The sequence below is a fragment of the Phalaenopsis equestris genome, unplaced genomic scaffold (assembly GCF_001263595.1).
Source record: "Phalaenopsis equestris unplaced genomic scaffold, ASM126359v1 Scaffold000840, whole genome shotgun sequence".
Taxonomy (NCBI): domain Eukaryota; kingdom Viridiplantae; phylum Streptophyta; class Magnoliopsida; order Asparagales; family Orchidaceae; genus Phalaenopsis; species Phalaenopsis equestris.
Genome location: NW_018165280.1, coordinates 299,583 through 320,053, shown reverse-complemented (window position 1 = coordinate 320,053; position 20,471 = coordinate 299,583). Strand labels below are relative to the sequence as shown.

Below are 20,471 nucleotides of genomic sequence, written 5' to 3'. Positions count from 1 at the left end.
ATTTTCTCCAGTCCATTTAGTTTCTTGTATACAAGTAATATTTAATTTTCTTATTAAGGTGTCCATTAAATCCCTCGTCTGCCCATCCAAAGATTCCAAATTAAGCGGCCAATCTATTCTTAGATTTCGATCTAAGCAATCCTTCCTTACTATGCACCAAAATCGGGTTAACTCTTGACTTGTCACTTAAGGGTGCCTCCAAACCCACACTTGCATACTTTGCACAATAAACAAGTTGTAGTGCATCACTTAAGGATGGCATCTTAGCCCGCCCTCGTCTACTTCTCACAATAATCAAGTTAAGTGGTGGCAAGGTGCTTATACAAAAACTTGAGTTTTATGACCAACTATCAACCTAATATTAACCCTCTGTGGTGTCATGTTGCTTCTAGAGAAATTTGAGTTCAACGACAAACAATCAACCTACTCTCAACCCTAAATCTTTCTCATTTTAGCTAGGGACTAGCAACAATGGTAGTAAAAAGCAAAATATCACATGTAAAAATAATAATAACGCTTGAAACAAAATCTTGATAACTTTACTCGAGCAAAGTAACGCGGCTCAATCAAAATATACCAAAACACAAAATATTCAGGTCAACATGAAATCAATTACTCGAGTTCTATTGCGTGATTCTCCCTAAAAAGATTAATTGAAATGATACGGTAACCTCAAAATGAAAGAAAAGAATTACTAATGCTCACGTCATAATCATGCATATTGTAAGCACTTTGTTGTGTAAGCATTCAAATTCAATTATATTTTCATATAATATATGTACAATGACGGGAAGATCAAATGATTGAAGTAATGCAAGTATGCAAACAATTTCGTCTGAGCATGATGAAACAAGCACAAGTCAAAAATAAACAATGATGACCACAAAGACAAATAAAATAAGCAAATATTTAAAAGCATATCAGCTTACCTCATTTGGAGAAGATAATAGAAAAATTTTTATTGTAAGTTGGAACTAAGTTCAGTCATAGAATAGTTCACAGTGCAATTTTGAAAAGTCTAGAATTTTTTTAAGTATATGCATGAAAATATGTCTGTACACAAACATGTTTGAAATATAAACTCACTATGTGCAGCACAGACCCTAGCAAGCTCCATAATTCAAGTTAACTCCCTTTTTAGAAACATAAAATGATAAAAGAGGCTTTGGACAAAAAGAGATGACTCTCAAAAACAAAAAATAAAAGATAAAAGAGGATTTTAAGAGAAGACAAACAAGCATACCACATATAAAATCACTACTTATCCCCACATCGGGAATAACTGAACGTATTCTTTTCACGAGTTCCAGATACGCTTCCCTGGTATAGCCTCGTCGCATTCTCTGGAGTACAGTCGTGCTCCCTGTTTGAGCCGGTAGATGAATACTTCTGCATATATTATATCTATCCCTCATTAGATATAATAACTCATCAGGAAAATCCTTTGGGTGGGGAGACGTAAATCTGAAGCGCATCTCAGGAAATTTCATTGATAGTTGATCCAAGAGATCAGAAAAACGTAAACCCTTCTTCCTAACTTTGCAATTATTTGAGAATCCTTCACTTAATTCCCAATTAGATCCTGATTCAACATTTGTTACCCCAGAAAGATCATTGTAGCTGTTTACATTCTGTCCAAGAAGCATTACTTCCTTCACTCCTTTTTCCTGTAACTCACCCACCTCTCTCAGAACTGATTCTACAGGACGAGATCGCTCCCTTCCTCTTGTGAATGGAACAATACAAAATGAGCACATATTATTGCATCCTCTCATTATCGATACAAAAGCTGAAATAGGGTTGTTTGAGATTCTTACAGGACTAATATCAGCATAAGTTTCCTCAAGGGAAAGTAATGTGTTTATTCCCTTCTGACCATATTCGACCTCTTCCAACAAACGAGGTAAATCTCTATATGCATCGGGTCCGCAGACCACATCAACCATTTTGTCAGCATCGAGTATTTTATCCTTTAACCTCTCAGCCATACACCCCAAAACAATGACTTTTGGAGGATGCACGGAGGTACACCTTCCAGTAGCGACATTAGCCTTCCATTCTCTTTTCAGAAACCAGAAGTAGTTGATTCTCTGCCATACCTTTTGTTCGGCATTGTTTCTGATGGCACATGTGTTGATGAAGATGATCTCTGCATTCTCCGGGGCCTCAACGATATCTGTATACCCGTCTTTCTTCATGATCGATAGCACGATTTCCATATCGTTAACATTCATCTGACACCCATACGTCTCTTGGTAGATACGCCCTTTATTTGTACCTTTATAAGTTGATTCTACACTAAATGAAAAAAGGGAGAGGAAAGAATTTAAGTGAGGACCCATTTGGATACTTGAATTTAGAAATGTGCTTTGAAAAATGAAAAAAATTAGAGGACCGGTTGTTTGTTTGTGTGTGTAGTTAAAAAATCTGCATTAGCTTCAAGCTTCACAAATACTCCCAAAACCTCTTAAATATAGTGAGTTCAGTTTCTCACACTAAATGAATAAAAACTACATCTTGATTTTCCAAAATGTATTTTCTATTCACAGACAATAAAATAAGCACATAGACTTGTTTAAACTAAGGGATTGTTTGCCTGCAAGTAGGATTTAACTCAATTAGGGTTTAGTAAATCCTATAAATTCATATTACTAAATCCCACGTTAGTTAAATCCTAAAAATTGCTTGGCATGCCAGAGGTTAAATTCAATTAAATCATGAGAAATTGTTTAGCTAATTCAAGATTTGAGGCAATTAACTCAAGCAGAAGTTAGTAAGAAATCATTTTGATAAAAAGCAAAAAAAGAAAAAAAAGCTAAATGATAACAGATAAAGATAATAAAAAACCGCCTAATGCCGCAACGACGAGAAAGATCCAAGACTACAATAAATTTGAACACTTGGTTTTATTAATCAAGTTGAGAGACACCTTTGAGTCATTACTTACGATTAAAATAATAAATAATTAAATTACAGATTAAAAAAAAATTTAAGTTCTAATTATGACAACAACTAAATCAACAAGCCTTTATCCCACTGTGTGGGGTCAGCTACAAGAATCATTTTTCTCCATCAAGTCCAATTGAGTGTCATATTTTCATTTAATTTCAATAAATTAAGATCATTTTTTATACAAAATGCCCATGTCTTTTTATAAGTCTTTCTAGTTCTCTCTGTCTTTCTCAACATAAGTCAAATCTAAAACATCTGCTCTCCTAACTGGATTATCAGATGGTCGAAGTTTAATGCGACCAAACCATCTAAGACTACTTTGTCTAATTTTGTTTGCCACTGGAGTTTTAATTAACAAAGTAAAAATCTTACATGTGCTTTCCACATATCATGACAATTGGATGGATGTCTCACAGCATCACCTTGAATTCTCTTCTCAACTATTGCATTTAAGCATTTAAGTTTGGGCCTTCATCAATCATCATAGGCTTCGATCTCACTCAATTTACCATCATGTTGCATCTCAATTTTTAACATGTTAAAATAAATATCATGACCATGACAGTGACCACTAAAATCGTGCATCACTGCACACATAACATAATACATGCCTAAACAATTAGAAAAACATTATTTCATGTGTGCTAACACTTGAAATCTCTTCTTCCAAATGCAACAAATTTTCTCGACTGTTACACAGTTAAGAATTGCGATAGTTGTACGACTCCTGCAATATTGAGTATTATAATATGTGTTGCTAGGGCTGTCAAAAAAGCTCGTTGTTCGCAAACAGCTCGTGTTCGGCTCGTTAAGTAGCTCGTGTTTGGCTCGTTTGTTAAGCAAACAAGAACAACTTTTTAAAGCTCGAATTATAAACGAACCGAACACGAACAGTTCTTTGTTCGCTCGTGTGGTAATGTGGTTAATATTTTCTTTTATATTCATTTGGTCCAGGTTCGAATCTCACACTTTACATCTATTTTTTTCAATTTAATTTTTATGAGTCGAACACGAACACAATGTTCACGAGCCGATTACGAACACAATGTTCACGAGCCGATTTCGAACACAAGCCGATTTCGAACACGAGCTATTTCAAACGAGTCGAACACGAGTCAAGCCTGAGCTCGCGCAAGCTCGGCTCGTTTACAGCCCTATGTGTTGCAATGGCACTCACTTAGATGGTACTAACATCTAGGATGACATAACTTATCAATGTAAGTATAACCCAAGTTAATCACGTAATATTTTTCTTATGATACTCTTTAACGCTCCTTAACTAACCTTTCTATCACCCACATATCAATTGCTTGTATTACTACTACAACAACAAGCTCTTTATCCCACTAAGTGGGGTCGGCTATATGAATCTTATTTTTCCATTGTGTCATATTGAGTGTCATATTTACGTTTAATTATAATAAATTAAGATCATTTTTTAAACAATATGTCCAAATCTTTTCAGGTCTACCTCTACTTTTCTTAACATAAGTCAAATATAAAACATCTACACTCCTAAATGGTTCATCAGATGGTTGACATTTAATGTGAACAAGCCATCTAAGATGACTCTCTCTAATCTTTTCTACCACTAGAGATACCCAACCCTTTCAGAGATATGTTTGTCTTGCATTTTGTCACTAAGCGTAAAGCCACACATCCACCAAGTATTTTCATCTCAGCAATATTTAATTTTATGCTTCTCAAGCATGAATTTTCTATCACCCAACAAACTCTACTTCAACCATCCAACTTGAATTCTAATAATAACATCCTCATATATATCACCATCATTTTGAACAATAGATCCGAGATATCTAAAACATTTACTCATTTTAATTATTTGATCACTCATTGTTACAACCCTGCCAATAGATCTACTACTATTAAAATTATATTCCATGCATTTAGTTTTAGATTTACTCAAACGAAAGCTTTTAGAATGTGAAGTGGGCCTTCATAATTCAAAATTTTCCTAAACTCTCTCACTCTATTCTTATCCACAAGAAAAATATCATCAATGAAAAACATACACCAAGATACATCCTTTGTAACTGTTCAGAAAGAACATCCACAATTAAAGCAAAAAAATATGAATATAAAGTGGATCATTGATGTAATCCTACTAAAATAGGAAAATACTTGGTCAATCCTCCTTATGCTCGAACACAACTAACAATGTTATTATCGGGTCCCAAGTCCTTGATGCGTAAAGTTGAATTTCATGTTAGGTAGTTGACATCTAGATAATTTTCTTTTGTTGAACAACCATATCAATTTCCTGTACTACAAGATTAAAATATCAATTCACAATTTCTACAAACTTGTGCAAAGACTCGCACAATTGTATGTAACTGTGAGTATGTGCAACCCCTAAGAGATACATCCCCAATCATTCAACAATACAAATGCCTAAAAGGTAGACTGAAATAATTACAATCCCGTAGTGGATGTTTGGATAGTATATTTAGAACATTTTGATGACCAGTTAACCACTATCCAATCTATTGAACATTGGCCTTCCAATGTGTATGTCCTTATTGAAGAATCAGTTATCCTCAATTATCAGAAAAAATTTTCTGTCTGGACTTCAGACGTAGCTCTACGTGCAAACTCCCAGTAATATACTGTCATGTGTGTTATATCTGACCAACTTAAAAAATATTAAAGTGAAACTGCAGATTCCGCAATAACCCCGAAGTAACCTCAAAATAACCTTCGTGGTTCCATTTCAATAAACCCAAAATAACACCGTGGAGGTTATTTGAGGGGTTTTTTTGGGTTATTTCAGGGTTATTGAGGAGAAACTCGTATATTTCACTTCAATAACATTGAAATAACCTTTACTGTGTTATTTCGAAGTTATTGAAGTAGAACCGTGAATGTTATTTTGTGGTTATTTATGGATTATTGAAGTGGAATGTATGAGTTTCTCTTCAATAATTCAGAAATAACCCCAAAATAACCTCCGCGGTTTCACTTCAATAACCCCGAAATAACATCCACGATGTAGCACACGTGACATCATAATATTGGAGTCCGCACGTAAAGCTACGTCCTGAGTCTAGACAGAAATTTTTTTCTCATTATCAAAGAAATTATTGCACTAATAGCAAAATTAACTTCTTAAAAGTATCAACTATGTCACATATAGCACCAGATTACGTAAATAAGAGCTACTGAGTCCGACTTGTTTTGTCATTTTACCATAAATTTATTAACTCCACCAAACTATCAAATTTAGTAAATCTGGAATTACAATAAAATTTTAAATGAGATTTAAAAAATTTTAGAACTTATTTTGGTCATTAAGAATATTTTACAAGATTTGGCTAAAATATACTACAAAATAGCCCCAAACGAAATATACACAACATTTCAACATGTTGAAAGAACAAGTTGGCTATGAAACGAAACCACAAAATTTTCTTTTACAAATAATTCCATTAGGAATCTCAAAATTTTAAAACAAGCAGTCCAATGTTGGCTCTAGCAATGTTAGGATTCACTTATGTTTTATATTTTGTTTTATATATAAAAAAATAAGTACTTGAGTGTAAAAACAAGCTCAGCACTTTTGCTTTCATTTCTTAATTTTGGAAACAAAATAAGTAAGTTCCTTAAATTATAGAAGCATTCTTATAAGTATTTACTATTTTGAACCTGTTTTAGAATAGGCCTAAGGGGAATTTTAGATTAATTAGGCCAACTAGATTTTAATTAGGATACTATTATAATAAAAAGTTGAATCAAGTTTAAGTAAGGTTTTAGTTGATATCTTTCTTTGTATTTAATTTTACTAATGAATTAGTTTAATAATTATTTAAATTAATTGATTATAAATTATTTATTTATACTATTTAGGATTAATTAAAGAAGTAAATAAGGTCAATAAAGCTTAATTGTTATATAATAATAATAATAGTAATAACAATAATTCAATCTAGTTTAATGACTAGATTTAATATCTAAAATGTTTGGTAGTTAACTACTTAATTAAGTTAATTAGGTTTTGATTAAAATTATATTTTATTAGTATTTAATATGATAATTGATGGAAGGATAAATTGATTTGGAGTAATTCATAAGTTATTTAGCTAAATTAAAACTAATTAATATTTATTAATATTTTATTAATTTTTAATAATGATAATTAGTCTGTAAAATTATCGATTGATTCATAAAAATCTAGGGTAATTGGTAACTATTTGCCTCGTATAATTAGGCTTTAGTTCGAACTTTGATTAGGAAAAATAATTTTTTTTTGTTTATTATGGTAATAGGCATGGTATAATGAATTAATCAATTAAGCGGCCACATTAATAAATAATTAAATACTTTTATAAATATTAGATAAATTTATTATTTATATATATATATATATATATATATATATATATATATATATCTGTTTATGATTAACTATTAATTGGAAGCTTATTGGGTTAATTAATATATATATATATATATATTAATTAACCCAATAAGCTTCCAATTAATAGTTAATCATAAAAGTAAATTAAATGAATTAGAAAAATTATAAATTTAATCTGCATAATTACTGCCTAGTTGGGATTAAATATGGACTAAAAATATTTAATTATGTTTTTTTTTTTTTAAGAAACATGTTTTCTATTTTCTCATCCAAGTTCCTAAAGTTTTAGGCTTGATTGCCAACAAAACATTTAACCAAAAACATTTCTCTTAGGACCACAATTTAAGGATATTTAAAAAAAGTGAGAAAGAAAACGAAAGAAAAAAAGGGTGTTTTATACGTTCTTGCTTGTGGAGAAGAAGCGATATTGCTTTCAAATCTAGTTTCTCTAAATAATTTTGTTAGAAAGAGGTGATGAATTAAATGTGTTTCAGCCTTTGGTCATTGAGATAGCTTAGCTCAAATGCAGATGCCCAAACAGTTGTAAACACAAGTGAAAATTTCCTTTAACCAAAATCAACCAATATCCCACAAATCTAAGTTGTAAATTCAAAAGAAAAAACAAAAAAGAACAAAGAACAAAGAAAGAAGTGCACTGCACTAGCTGTTCTAGCACAACTTGAGAGCCTTGGTGTTGCCATCTTTCCTTGTTAAGCAATTTAATGATGTTATACTCTCTTTCTCTCCTCATTTCTCTATTGCTCACTACCTAAGCTGTAACACCCAAAATTTAATAAGCCAATTAAAATTTTTGGCGATTTTAAAACATATTATAAATTCTTGCATCCCTCAAAATTCAATCGAATCAATTTTATGAAATTTTACGCATTAAATCGATCAATTCGATATATAGCACCAAAATTGAATTTTCAATGCATGAGAAGATATAAAATTATAAAGTATAAGCTTAATTAACTTTTAATTAATCTTAATTAATTCCCGAATCTCCCGCACCTTCAGTGTTCACAGTCTACTCTCCAGCACTTCCTCGTGGTCCAATGAGATTGAACGGCTAAGAATTAAATAGGATCATGTTAAAAATGTTGCACTCCCCCATTATCCCATCTCCCTGCTCTCATTTTCACAAACTAAAGAGCTCCCAAGATCGGGGTACTGTAGTCATACAAACTAGGTGACTTGTCGAGTGTCGTAACTCACGACAGTCCCATGAAAAAATCCAAAGGTATAAAAATCACTTTGGCAATATTTGAGACATTCTTATCCTTACTTTTTCAATTTGAAGTTTGTCATGAATATGTACATTTTTCTCGTTTATGGTAGCTGTAGCGAAGACAAACTTATATCGGAAGTGATAAAATGATTTGTGGGCTTCCATAAGGGCTCTCAGCACGAAATCATCAAGGTAAAGGGAGGATTAAAGGAATAGAAAGAATAGGGACGAATAATAAGCAAGATTGAAGAAGAGTTTATTATAAAGACAAAACAGTTTGAGATAAGAATTCGTAAATAAATTATGCTATTGGTTAAATCATGAAATGGGCTAAGATTTCATAGAATCTTATGATGTTTATGAATCTTAGGTTGTCTACACATTAGGCAACAAGCTCGACAAAAATTTGAGAAAACTCGTTGTATGGTTGCTCTGTCAATTAAAGTAAAATAATTTTATGTTGACTTAAAATAATTCTATTCAGGTTTTCATATGATTCCATATTTGACGTTGTTGTATTTAAAATTTTTTATATTGTGGATGAATATCTACATTGAATGTATGAATGCAAATTAATTTCACCTTACGATAGATGTGATTTTATTATGCTATAAATCTGATGAGTATGTTTATGAAATTATTGTCTGTATACGGTCATTTAATATGATTCATAAATATGTTATATTAAATATCTGATAAATGTTTGTTGCAAGAATTATATTTTAAGTAATATCATAAGTGATGTTATAGGTAAGCTATTACAAGAATACTTGTAAATACAGATGATGGGAATAAGTGGGATTCCTGTCTCCTGATATTTAGATGAAGACAAAACTTAGGGAATTGTTGGGATTAGATGACGACGAAATTTAAGGAACCATTGGTACCAAGAGATTATTGATAATTGCTATGTTAGGGTCAACTTATATCAATAGCTAATGTGGACTTCGGGCTTAGTAACAACTCAATGACATTATATGAGAATAGTTGAGGCTTATACAATTATAAGTGCCATTGTTATGATTAAATTGATGATTATTATGAACGTGCTTATAATCATACATAAATGAATGAAATACATGTTTTATACAACAATCATGATTCTCAGCATTACATGCATTTTTTATTCATGTTTTATATGTTTATAGTATGTTGTGGCATGTGTTATGGACACGTACTAGATAACATAAGAGCATGCACTTTTGTTTCTTTTTCCTGACGCAACATTTTCTCTTTTCTCAGAGGCTTGAAGACCAATGATGTAAGCACATAAACCACAGAAAACCCCAAATAAAATCAGTTTAAAGGCTAAAGAATCAGCATTTCTTGTAATGTTTACTAGGATATGCATGAATTGGGGCATTCCGTGTCCTATGAACCTAAAACAAGCCGTTGAGGTATCTGCCCCAACAAAAGAATTCTTCGAGCTTGAAGCCAGAGAAAAAAAAATACATGAAAGAGCAGAAACAATTACAGATTCAATTATGCAAACAGAGATGAGAAAAAAAAATAAATAAATAACTTACTCTTGTTTTACAATGGTCTCGGACGCGATGGCAGTGGCCGACAGGACGGCGGCGAAACGGCATATGGTTGGAGAGAACCTGACCCTAACGAAACTGGAGCTCTTGGGGAATGGGTGTATGCACCTCAAGTTTATAATTTGAGGGGAACCGTAGGTTGTCAGAGCAGGAAGACATCGAGAAGAAACGGAGCGAGGGGGAATGGTGGAAGAAGGGCGATGCAGCGAACGGAATTGAAGACTCACTCGTCTCCGCAGCGAGAGATTGATGCTGATGGTCGAGTTCGGGTGGCTCCACAGAGAAGCCATGGGGATAGTACTCGCACGAGTGAAGAAGAAGAAGGGCGGAGGAGAGCCAGATTTCAGGCCTAGCGTATGCTTGGGTGCTTCGAGCTGAACAGCCCGGCCATTATATTATTAAAAAGTCGGACATAAGATGTCAATCCATGATGTTGCATAAGTTATGGCCCAAAGATAACATGTTAAGATGGCAGGATCAAATATATCCTTCACAATCTTAAATCAAGTCAAAACAAATAAAGAAATGCTAAAATTTGTTTGGGTGCAATGACAAAGCAAAGATTCATTCACTTTTTCTTCTTAGACTAAAAACATCATGTGGTATGAATTTTTTGCTTGGATGGAGTAGTGCTGTAGGTTTATTCTTATTATGATTTGATACGAACTATTATAATATGTACATCATTTTGGTGTATTTTTTGAATATCTTAACTCAATCATTCTCAAAAAAGACCTAGTAAGAGGTTATATTTGACTTTGATTGGTCGCATGAACTAGCGAGTGCAGTCGTATCGGCTCACTTAAATTTTCTTTCTTAAAAGGGCACATTTTAACTATCATAGTTTAAAATATATTTCTCTCATTGTTGCAGGATTGTTGTTATTATAAAATAGTTCATCTTCCTTTTCTCTAGTGGTGGCATTAATCTCTCTCTCTCTCTCTCCATCATTGGGACCTCTCTCTCTGGTGAGCATGAGGCATCTTTGTGAAGATGCCCGTCTTCAGCTTATTGGAGAACACAATTATATACACTTTTCCAAGGTCTCCACAAAGGATTTTCATCCATCTTTGTCTCCACCTTACTTCATGTTCTTTGTCGATTCCATAGTCATGCGATGTTTTCTACCGGACTGTATGTATTCACGGACCATACGAAATCTTACATCCCAAAAGGATTCAACAAACAACCTAATGAATCAAGTCACGCAGCTTTAATATCAGATGATTATGATGATTGATAACTTAAACAGGAATAATTTAATTTATAATCCAAAACAATCTCAGAAGTAAGGAAATGTTGATTTTAGAGAAATATCTCATCAACATATGATCATAAGATTTTAATGCGAGCCTTGATTAAAAAGAAGATGAATTAGAAAATAAGGATATTAGCTTTATTTCAACACGAAACGTGAACTCTTTAAGGTAGAGATGGAGTTTGTGATCCTTACCTTTGATGGGATGAAGTTGAATGTGTGAGTAGACCAGCTTAATACTTTAATCTTATAGGTAATCTTTTGAAGATAACATCTTATAATCTTATAAAACATGCATTGACTTGATAGAACAATCATTAGATATATGGTTTTCAATTTATCTTTAAGAGTTAATTCGGGATTTTTATCTGAAAAGAATACACTCCCATGATCAATGCAAGAGAAAAAATATAGAGAGAGTGGCATGAGTTGCCTCAACAATAAGACAAAAACATATATGATTATAACATGGAATTTAGGAGAGAGGATTCAATGACATTAATTATTAGAAAATGTGTCCACATCAATCAAGAATAATTATAGGGATGCATGAAACAATCTCCATGGTGCATTTTATCTTCCTCACCAAAGATCTAGTTCAAAGTGTTACGTTTGAATGACAATCAAGAAAATATTGAAATTTTCATATAGAGCATAAGAGAAAGAGGATACATGTTGTCAAGAAAAGAAGTGGATATGGAGGAGTTCAAACATAGGTAATTCTCCAAACTTATATTTTATAAACAATATTTTTTTATGAACATTTCTACATCTTTAGACACCATAAAACAAGTGTTAAAAACTTCATTTGTCATTGCTTTTGGATAAATAGGAATAACGTGGAAACCATTTTAAGTGGGATAAAACTCTATAGTTAATAAATCATTCATTATCTAGACTTTCCTTGATTTTAATTAACCATGATAACTAGTGCAAACATGAGAAAGTACTCTCTATACATATCTAAGCAATGCATTAGGTTATTTATCACTATTCACTTTGACTTATGAAATTAAGAAAATTTGATCTCAAAGAATTTAGCCAATTTGTTTAGACTTTAAATGAATTCTCATCTATAACACATCCTCTTGATTGAATTAAAAAATATTTAAAGATGTATAATAACAAACAATGTTATGTTAACTTTGTAATCGCTCTAGCAAACATCATTAAAGTATTAAATGAAGCGTTGTAGCTTTGTATATACCATATCAACTTTATAAGCCCATAAGTATGTGACCAATATGTTATATTTTCGAGTGAATATAAATGTTACTGGTTATATAAAGATAAAGTGTGATGCTCCATTAATAAAGATAAGGATTATTGGCCTTTATACTTGGTAGTGGTAAAAAAGTGGAGGGAGTACTAAATATAAGCTAATACTTTATACATTTGATGACATGATAAGGGAATCTTGATAGGAATGCCAATGTTTATCATTAAATAGAATTCAATAAGAGTAACTTTAGATGAGAAGAAGAAAAAAATACTAACTTCAAACTCAATAATTAGTAGCTGATGTTTTAGCAATTGGTTCAAGACTACTGATAGCTTTAATGAGAACTAAAAATAATGCATCCAGAAACAACTATGTAGTCTAAATTAAAATTTTTTTAGTTTCAATCATGTCCAATATCATGACATACTATCAAAACGGCTCGTTGCTTGCGAACAGCTTGTGTCCGGCTAGTTTGTTAAGCTTGTTCGTGTTCGACTCAAATTGGCTCGAAAAGAAAATAAATAAATTTTAAAAATACAAAAATACTGCGAAATTTCACAATATTATCGGTGTAATGCCAATACACCGTAGAATAACACCCCATTTTTAATTATGTGGGTGTTATTTCGCTTGTCATTCTGTGATGTATCGGTGCAATCATTCTAAATTATATGTTAATATTTTTTTGGATGATATTATTAAAGCCTATTTCGTGCACGAGCGGGACAAGGCATGAATATGTTATTGAAGCCGAACAAGAACACATTGTTCAGCCGTCGGCTCGTTTACAGGCTACAGCCCTACCTACCTGAAACCCTCCCGGTTTCACCCGAAACCATCGCCTTCGTGAACGCGCTCGCGATTAGAGTTAGCTGGGAAGGCAACGAACCAGCAACGACGAGATCGCGGCGTACAGAGATCACCGAAACTCCCATCTCTTCGCTCGGCTCCTAGCAGAAACCATCGAGAAAGGTAATCCTGTTCGCGCCATTCTTCCTCTTCCCTCTTCCCGGATTTACTAATAAATCCGACGAACAGCAGAATTTAGTAAACCCGGAATTTACCACTAAAATCCGTGAAGTCCGGATTTGAATTCCGTCGCTTTCGTTTGTCCAAACTCGAGCGTCTGGATAAAATACAAAGATGAATGTTAAACTACGATACTTGGCGGAAATGCATGTGAGGCGAAGTTTTTTTTTCTGAATTATTTTCTTCCCTACCAGGTGGTGATGATAGTTGTGCTCTGAGGTTGGACGGTTAGTTTAAGAAGGATGGTGCTGGTTCTAGCGCTTGGTGATCTCCACATCCCTCTCAGGGCATCGGATTTGCCGTCAAAGTTCAAGTCCATGCTTGTTCCTGGGAAGATCCAGCACATCTTGTGCACTGGTAATCTATGTATCAAGGTAACTATAATTTTTATAAGTTGCTGGTAGCCGAGCTTGTTGTTCTTTTTCGCTTGTTTTCATAGTTCTGTCTGCGGTTTTTCTCATAATTCCCTTTTCACTCACGGCCACAGCTACACCTATGAACAAAAAAATCTAGGGTTGTACAATGGGCCGGTTTGCAAATTAGTCAAACTCAGTGAAACTGAACTAAGGGTCTGTTTGGGGCAGCTGCAACTTATCCAATATATCCAGATAAACAACTTATCTTGATAAGCTGCTGATCCAATAAATTGGCTAGCTATTTGGTCTGTGCTTTTGGAAAACAGCTGATTTGCTGCTGTTTTTGGATAAATGACCATTCTATCACTGGTCTAGATAAGCTGGCTAATTGTTTGATTTATGTGTTTGAAAAACAACTGATTTGCAACTGTTTCTGAATAAATGAATGCAGACCATATGGTGTGCCTCTAGAAAAATGATTGATAAAATATTTGTGATATTGTTATTTCTATCAAAGACGAGCATCAAATTTTCTACTATATTGGCTCTCTCTCAATTTAATTATGAAATATATGCATGACACATTATTTTTTTGTGTCAAATATTACAATATCCACAAGGCAAATTTGTAGATTGCCATCTTTAGCCACTCCCTCGAGCAAAAAAAACTTTATATTGTGTATCCATAAATCTTTTGAATAATGTTCAAGCATAGCTCGAATGCTTGTTCAAGCGCATGTTCAAATCATATTCAACTATTTATTTGAATATGGTTAAAATACAACTCAAATAACAATCAAACAACATAATTTGAAAGAAGTTTGAATGTTTATTTAAACATATTCAAATCGTGTACAATCATGATTGGAACTAGCTTCAGGCATAGTTCTAATGCATATCTTAATAATGTTGGAAACACGCTCTTTAATATTCTATATAGCTTTGTAGTAAAACTCCAATGATATATGAAAAGAAATATTATAAAAAATAGTATCCATGCCTGTTAAAATCACTGAGGAATGAAAAAATCTCAAACTTCACTGGTACAACCATCTTATTCTTCTGAGCAAGAAAATGTCAAACAAGAATATTGCTAATATAGCACTGAAGAAAGCCGAAGTGACAAAGAGCGGGACATCATTCTTCCTATTCATCAGAATATTGCTAATATAGCATTGAAGAAAGCCGAAGTGACGAAATGATGCTAGATTCTGTAATTACCTTAGTAACAGAGAGCAAAATTTTGGGATAGAGCTTCAAGAAGTTCTTTGAAAGAGACGAGAGAGGGAAAATCCCGTCTATGTTTGGAATTTAGAGACTGGGGAATGAAATCTTACAAGTCACCACTCCCCATTGACCACAGGCCAATGGCCTCCTTCCAGCGCTGCCTCTCCACCCTCGACTTCAACCCCCACTTAGCCGACGAACCCATTCACGACCGCCGCTCCCCGACAGTTGATTTTGCCCACCACCTCCACAACCATATCGCTCTAAATCCGAATTTGCCTTCTATGCCATCCCCCGATCGTGCACCAGAACCCTCTGATCATTGAAGATGTCTTTGTCGTCGATTGGGTTGCCGATCTCGACGGAGACATCGTCCCGTCTCCGGGATCGGGGATGCGGTTTTTGATCCCGAAGCGGGAGGGGATGCCCATGGCGGAGATCCTGCATGAGGGCAAGTGCGAACTTTTAACTCCAAACGATGGGCCACAGGGTCGAACATGCGGTCAACGTTTAATGTAATAGAAATCCGACATTTTGGAAAACGCCCGTCAAAAGTGACAATCAAACGCATTGGTTGTGTTTTGATAATGCAGAAGCTGGAAATAAGCTGTCCCAAACGGACCCTTAAGCTATTGTCGAGCTTTCACATGAATGTTCACACTTGGCTTGTCGAAAATTTTTAATAACTATATTTGTTTTGTTTATTTTAATTTGAAGAGCATTTCAACTATTTAATAAGAAAGATAACAAATTAATCGAGTACTTGAATTTTTATATAAAGTTATCAACAAATATTTTTATAATCTAAGCAAATAAGCTATTAAATAAACTTTGAATTACTTTTTAAATACTTTATATCAATTAAATAAGATAACATGTAAGTTGCAAATAAATTTTCTTGCCAGCAAATGCCATAAATAAGTACTAGTAAACTAGTTTATTGAAGCAAATAAATGTGAAGGGATTGTATTAAATTATTAAAGATATTGATATAAGACTATATCATGTTACTATTTGATGTATAATTAAATAATTTGTATTAATCAAATTTATTTAAATAATATAACATGTATTATAGATCATTTAATAAGTTATTTATTGAACAACAAACGAGTTTATTCATGAACATGAATAAATGAGTTGAATCATATTTATCTTTAGTTCATTTAATCTTAGTTTTTTTTAAATATTCAAACTTATTTTTCTTACTAATTCAAACTAAATTGATTGAATATTAATCAAATGGAGTTTGAATTATTCATCTGGGGCATTGGTTCATTTACTGCCCTAACTGTTATTACCACAGTCCTTAGAATAAGTTGGAAGAATATGTGGATTCATTTCTGCATTTCCGGGTTGAAAACAAATACCCAATTCCTTGATGTAGCCAACTATTTTCATGTGCTGGGGGAGTTCCTGCTAGCCTGCAATTTTGAACGTTCGTCCGTATGTAATTAATCATCCAGGAGTAAGACAACAATCGAGCTAACCAATTAAAGAAAAGAGAGAACTTGATGTTGTCAAATTTATTGGTTTGAAGAATTCACGTTGGTGTTGCTCTTCTTATTCATTTCTGAGCAATCAGGTCTAGAAACATGAATTTTAAGGTAATGGGAGGTATCCTGCAATGAAATAATACAAGAACCATAGTAATATTAATTCAATAATCGTGCGTTAAGTTTGAAGTAAAAGGAAACATAGAAACCTGGCTTAATTGCCTTCCCAGTTTTTAAGTAGTATACCAAGAAGGCAAGAAGTCCTCTTGGCTGAAAAAGATAGTGTTTTTTAGGCACCCAAATAAGAGCTTGTTAACCACTCGACAACCAATCTTGGTTAGGACATATAACCCACTTTGGCCTCCTCTCCTTCACATTTCCTAAATTTAGGAGAAATCCGCCCCAAGAAAATGGAAATTCCTCTCCTCTCGCTCAGGTTCAACCTGAAACATAACTCAAAAAAAATAAAAAAAGGGAACAAGGTTTTTTATAGAAGGCACAAAACTCTAAAAAACCCTGATTACAACACCAACCGTTATATAAAAAGGGCAAAATAAAAGAGCAAAAGCTAGAAATAACATAAAATAAAGGACTATCCCAGATAAACCATATCATGCTCCCTTGATAGGAGAAGGCATGCTCTTTATGTCTAGTTCATTGTCTCTTTTATACTAGAGTGAAGGATAAAATATTCATATATAATATGGTAATTCAATTTTATAAGCATTTCTTCTTGTGAGCTTAGTAAATCGGAAAGGTTCATCCTTGAAGTTTAAGTTTAGCGAAAGGCCCCAGACGAAATCATTCAATTCACAAATGAATCTATACTCGACCACCCTTCTTAAAAGAAACCAAACTACGAGGCTTGTTCGCTTGCTTCTAATATTGTGTTTTTATTTTTATTCATATCCCGGACTTGAATTATGACACTTAGGAGAAATGTACCTTGGTGTATGTTTTCACTGATGATATCCTTCTTGTGGATAAGACTGGAGAGAGAGTTCAGAAAAACTTGAATTATGAAGGTTAACTCTAGAGTCTAAAAGCTTTCATTTGTGTAGATCTAAAATTGAATACATGAAATGTAATTTTAGTAGTAGTAGATCTAGTGGCGGGGTTGTAACAATAGGTGATCAAGCCATTAAAAGGAATGAACGTTTTAAATACCTCAGCTCTATTGTTAAAAGTGTGGGTGATTGATGCGAGGCATCTCCCGCTTACAAAGCGGACACAGGGCATCTTTTTCTTACGAAGCAGATGTAGGATTGATCCAGTGACCGCACGCGGGCGGTTCACGCGAACAACATAGGGTTGAACTGGGCGCCCTGGTTTTGATTTCTTTCCAATTTTTAGTAAGTTTTCTCATTTCCTTTCATTCCATTTTAATCATTTCTTGTATATGTCTTGTATAAGATTTATATTTTGTTTTTGGCGCTTGTTTCTGTCAGGACAGTTGTTGGCGTGCTTTTTTTCCCTTATGGGGTTGTATCAACTATGAGTGGTGATCTGACTGTAGCTTGTTTGAGGTGGTGATATCCTTCCAAGGGGTCGATGGTGCTCCTTCCGTATCTCATTCCCGTCGGGGTACGTATCTCCTACTTTTCCATCCTCCGCATTTCTCCCTTCACAGCCTCCGCCTTTCCCTCCTTTCTCTTTGCTGCATCGCTGTCCCTGCCCTCCACCTAATTAACTATCACAACCCCACCAATCTTTCATGTCGCTGTTTAAATTTGTCCAACCGCCCTCCATCAATGTAGCCGCCCCCGAACAGCCTCTTGGTTGTTTTTATCTGCAGTTCCAACCACCGACGATGCCTTTCCCACTCTCTTCTTCACCGTCATTGCAGTTCCTGCACTCCACCTTTTGTTGTCGCCACTCAAAAATCCCTCGCCTTGCTGTTTTACCGCTGTTCCACCATCCTAGATTGCCGCCGCAGTCCAGAACAACACTTTCCTTGCTGTTAGCCCGCTGTCCAGCCCCTAGTCCTTATTGTGATCGCCCAGGACAGCCCGCCGTCTCATTGTTCCAGCAGTTTCTCACCTCCCTTTTGTCGTCATCATCGCTCCCTTGCTTCCGCTCTACCATCCAGCCTTCCAACCGCCCTTTTGCCACCTCTTTAGAGGTCCAAACCCTCGTCGATCACCGCCCTAGCGGTGTGTTGTGAGCCGTATCGTTGTTATTTCCTATTTCACTGTGTCAAGTGTTGTGTTTGTTGTTATTGTTTTTACTTTCAAGTGTGTTGGTTGTAACTGCATAGTTGTTTTCAGTAATAATATTTATTTTTCATATTTTGGTTTTGGTTAACTTCGGTATTAGTGATATAGATGGAGATGTTATTAGTATAATTCAAGTTGGATGATTAAAGTGGAGGAATGCATCGGGCCTATTGTGTGATAAAATAAGTATCGCTTACACTCAAAGGGAAATTTTATAAGATGATGGTGAGAATATTTAATGACATGGAATGTTGGCCGGTAAAAGAGAATCATAAAATTTAGTCAAGTGTTGCTGAGATGAGAATGCTCAGGTGGAGGAGTGGCTCTATAGATAAAGACAAAATATAAAACAAATTTATCCGTGAAAGTGTTGTAGTAGCTCCAATGGCGGGCAAGATTAGAGAGAGTCACCTTAGATGGTTTAGTCACATTAAACGTCAACCATCTTATGACTGCTAGGAGAGTACTTGTTTTAAATTTTACTTATGTTAAGAAAGGGAGAGGTGGGTCTAAGAAAACTTGGGCATGTTGTATGAAAAAATTATTTTAATTTAATAGAATTAAATGAAAATATGACACTCAATAGGACACAGTGGAGAAAAGGATTCATGTGGCGGACCCCTCTTAGTGGGATAAAGGCTTTTTTGTTGTATTCATATCTTGAACTTGGTAATGCATTTTTCTTTTCTCTTCAATTCGTTTGTCCGCATCATTGCTGTATTTAGAAGCTATAACCAATTATTATTGCTACCAAATTGATCCATCCATAATAAATAAAAACCAAGTTCAGCATGTGAAAAATTCAAAATATTCTTTGATTACTTCAACCTGATAAAGTTGATCATTTTAATGCAAAATAACAGATCATCCCTTCATTTTCCTGCCTGCAATTTGCAACAGGAGTCAAACAACTTAGAAAATAAAAGTTTATAAGTTTTTTTTTATTATATTTCAACATACATAAAACTAATTTCAGTACTATTAAATTTTCCAAGGATTTCAATATTCTCTGGCAAATGGCATATTTGCATAATATTATGGGATAAAGATGCATTCAACCACCCACACCACACCTTTTGTGTAGCTTTTATAGCTCATTTTTGTTCCTTTTGTTATTTTAATGCAAAATGCAATATTTCACGAAGTTGTATTCAGCCGAAGGGATATATTTGTTGTTGCTATCTTGAATGAAGTTACTAAAAAAATCTATTGAATGCGGACATGGGTTGATTCAAATAGTTAGTATTCACATTCAAATCTTTAGAAAGAAAATCATTATTTTATTATTAAAATTCAAATTAGCAATAATTATAGCCATTATTTTCTTAACCACTTTTAAAATATCAGTAGCCAGATTCATAGTTTGGACTCAAGTTTTCTCAAGTCAAATGACTAGAGAAGCTTTGTAGCACCATAGGACCTTAGGTAAAGTCCTACAAAAAACAAACAATAATGTAATGACAATAGAAGTAGAGAAGGGGTTAAACTGATAAATGTAAAATTGAATTATCAGCTGGAAGTTGCATACTGTCGGCGCTTAAAAAAGGGGGGGGGGGGAAAGAGGGTTT

At 34.0% G+C, this 20,471-nt stretch overlaps 2 protein-coding genes across 2 annotated transcripts in view; one reads left to right on the top strand and one right to left on the bottom strand.

Moving 5' to 3' along the window:
- Positions 1-10,492, bottom strand: part of LOC110031751 (CDK5RAP1-like protein) — a 29,880-nt gene extending 19,388 nt beyond the window's left edge. The window contains 2 exon segments of the mRNA XM_020735122.1: positions 1,244-2,298; positions 10,085-10,492. Of these exon segments, the coding sequence (XP_020590781.1) occupies positions 1,244-2,298; positions 10,085-10,389 (1,360 nt within the window). The 5' untranslated portion in view covers positions 10,390-10,492.
- A 2,833-nt stretch (positions 10,493-13,325) lies between these two features.
- The window catches only part of LOC110031757 (vacuolar protein sorting-associated protein 29), a 29,028-nt gene continuing 21,882 nt past the window's right edge, over positions 13,326-20,471 (top strand). The window contains exons 1-2 of the mRNA XM_020735129.1: positions 13,326-13,551; positions 13,803-13,982. Of these exons, the coding sequence (XP_020590788.1) occupies positions 13,851-13,982 (132 nt within the window). The 5' untranslated portion in view covers positions 13,326-13,551; positions 13,803-13,850. The remainder of the gene's footprint in view (positions 13,552-13,802; positions 13,983-20,471) is intronic.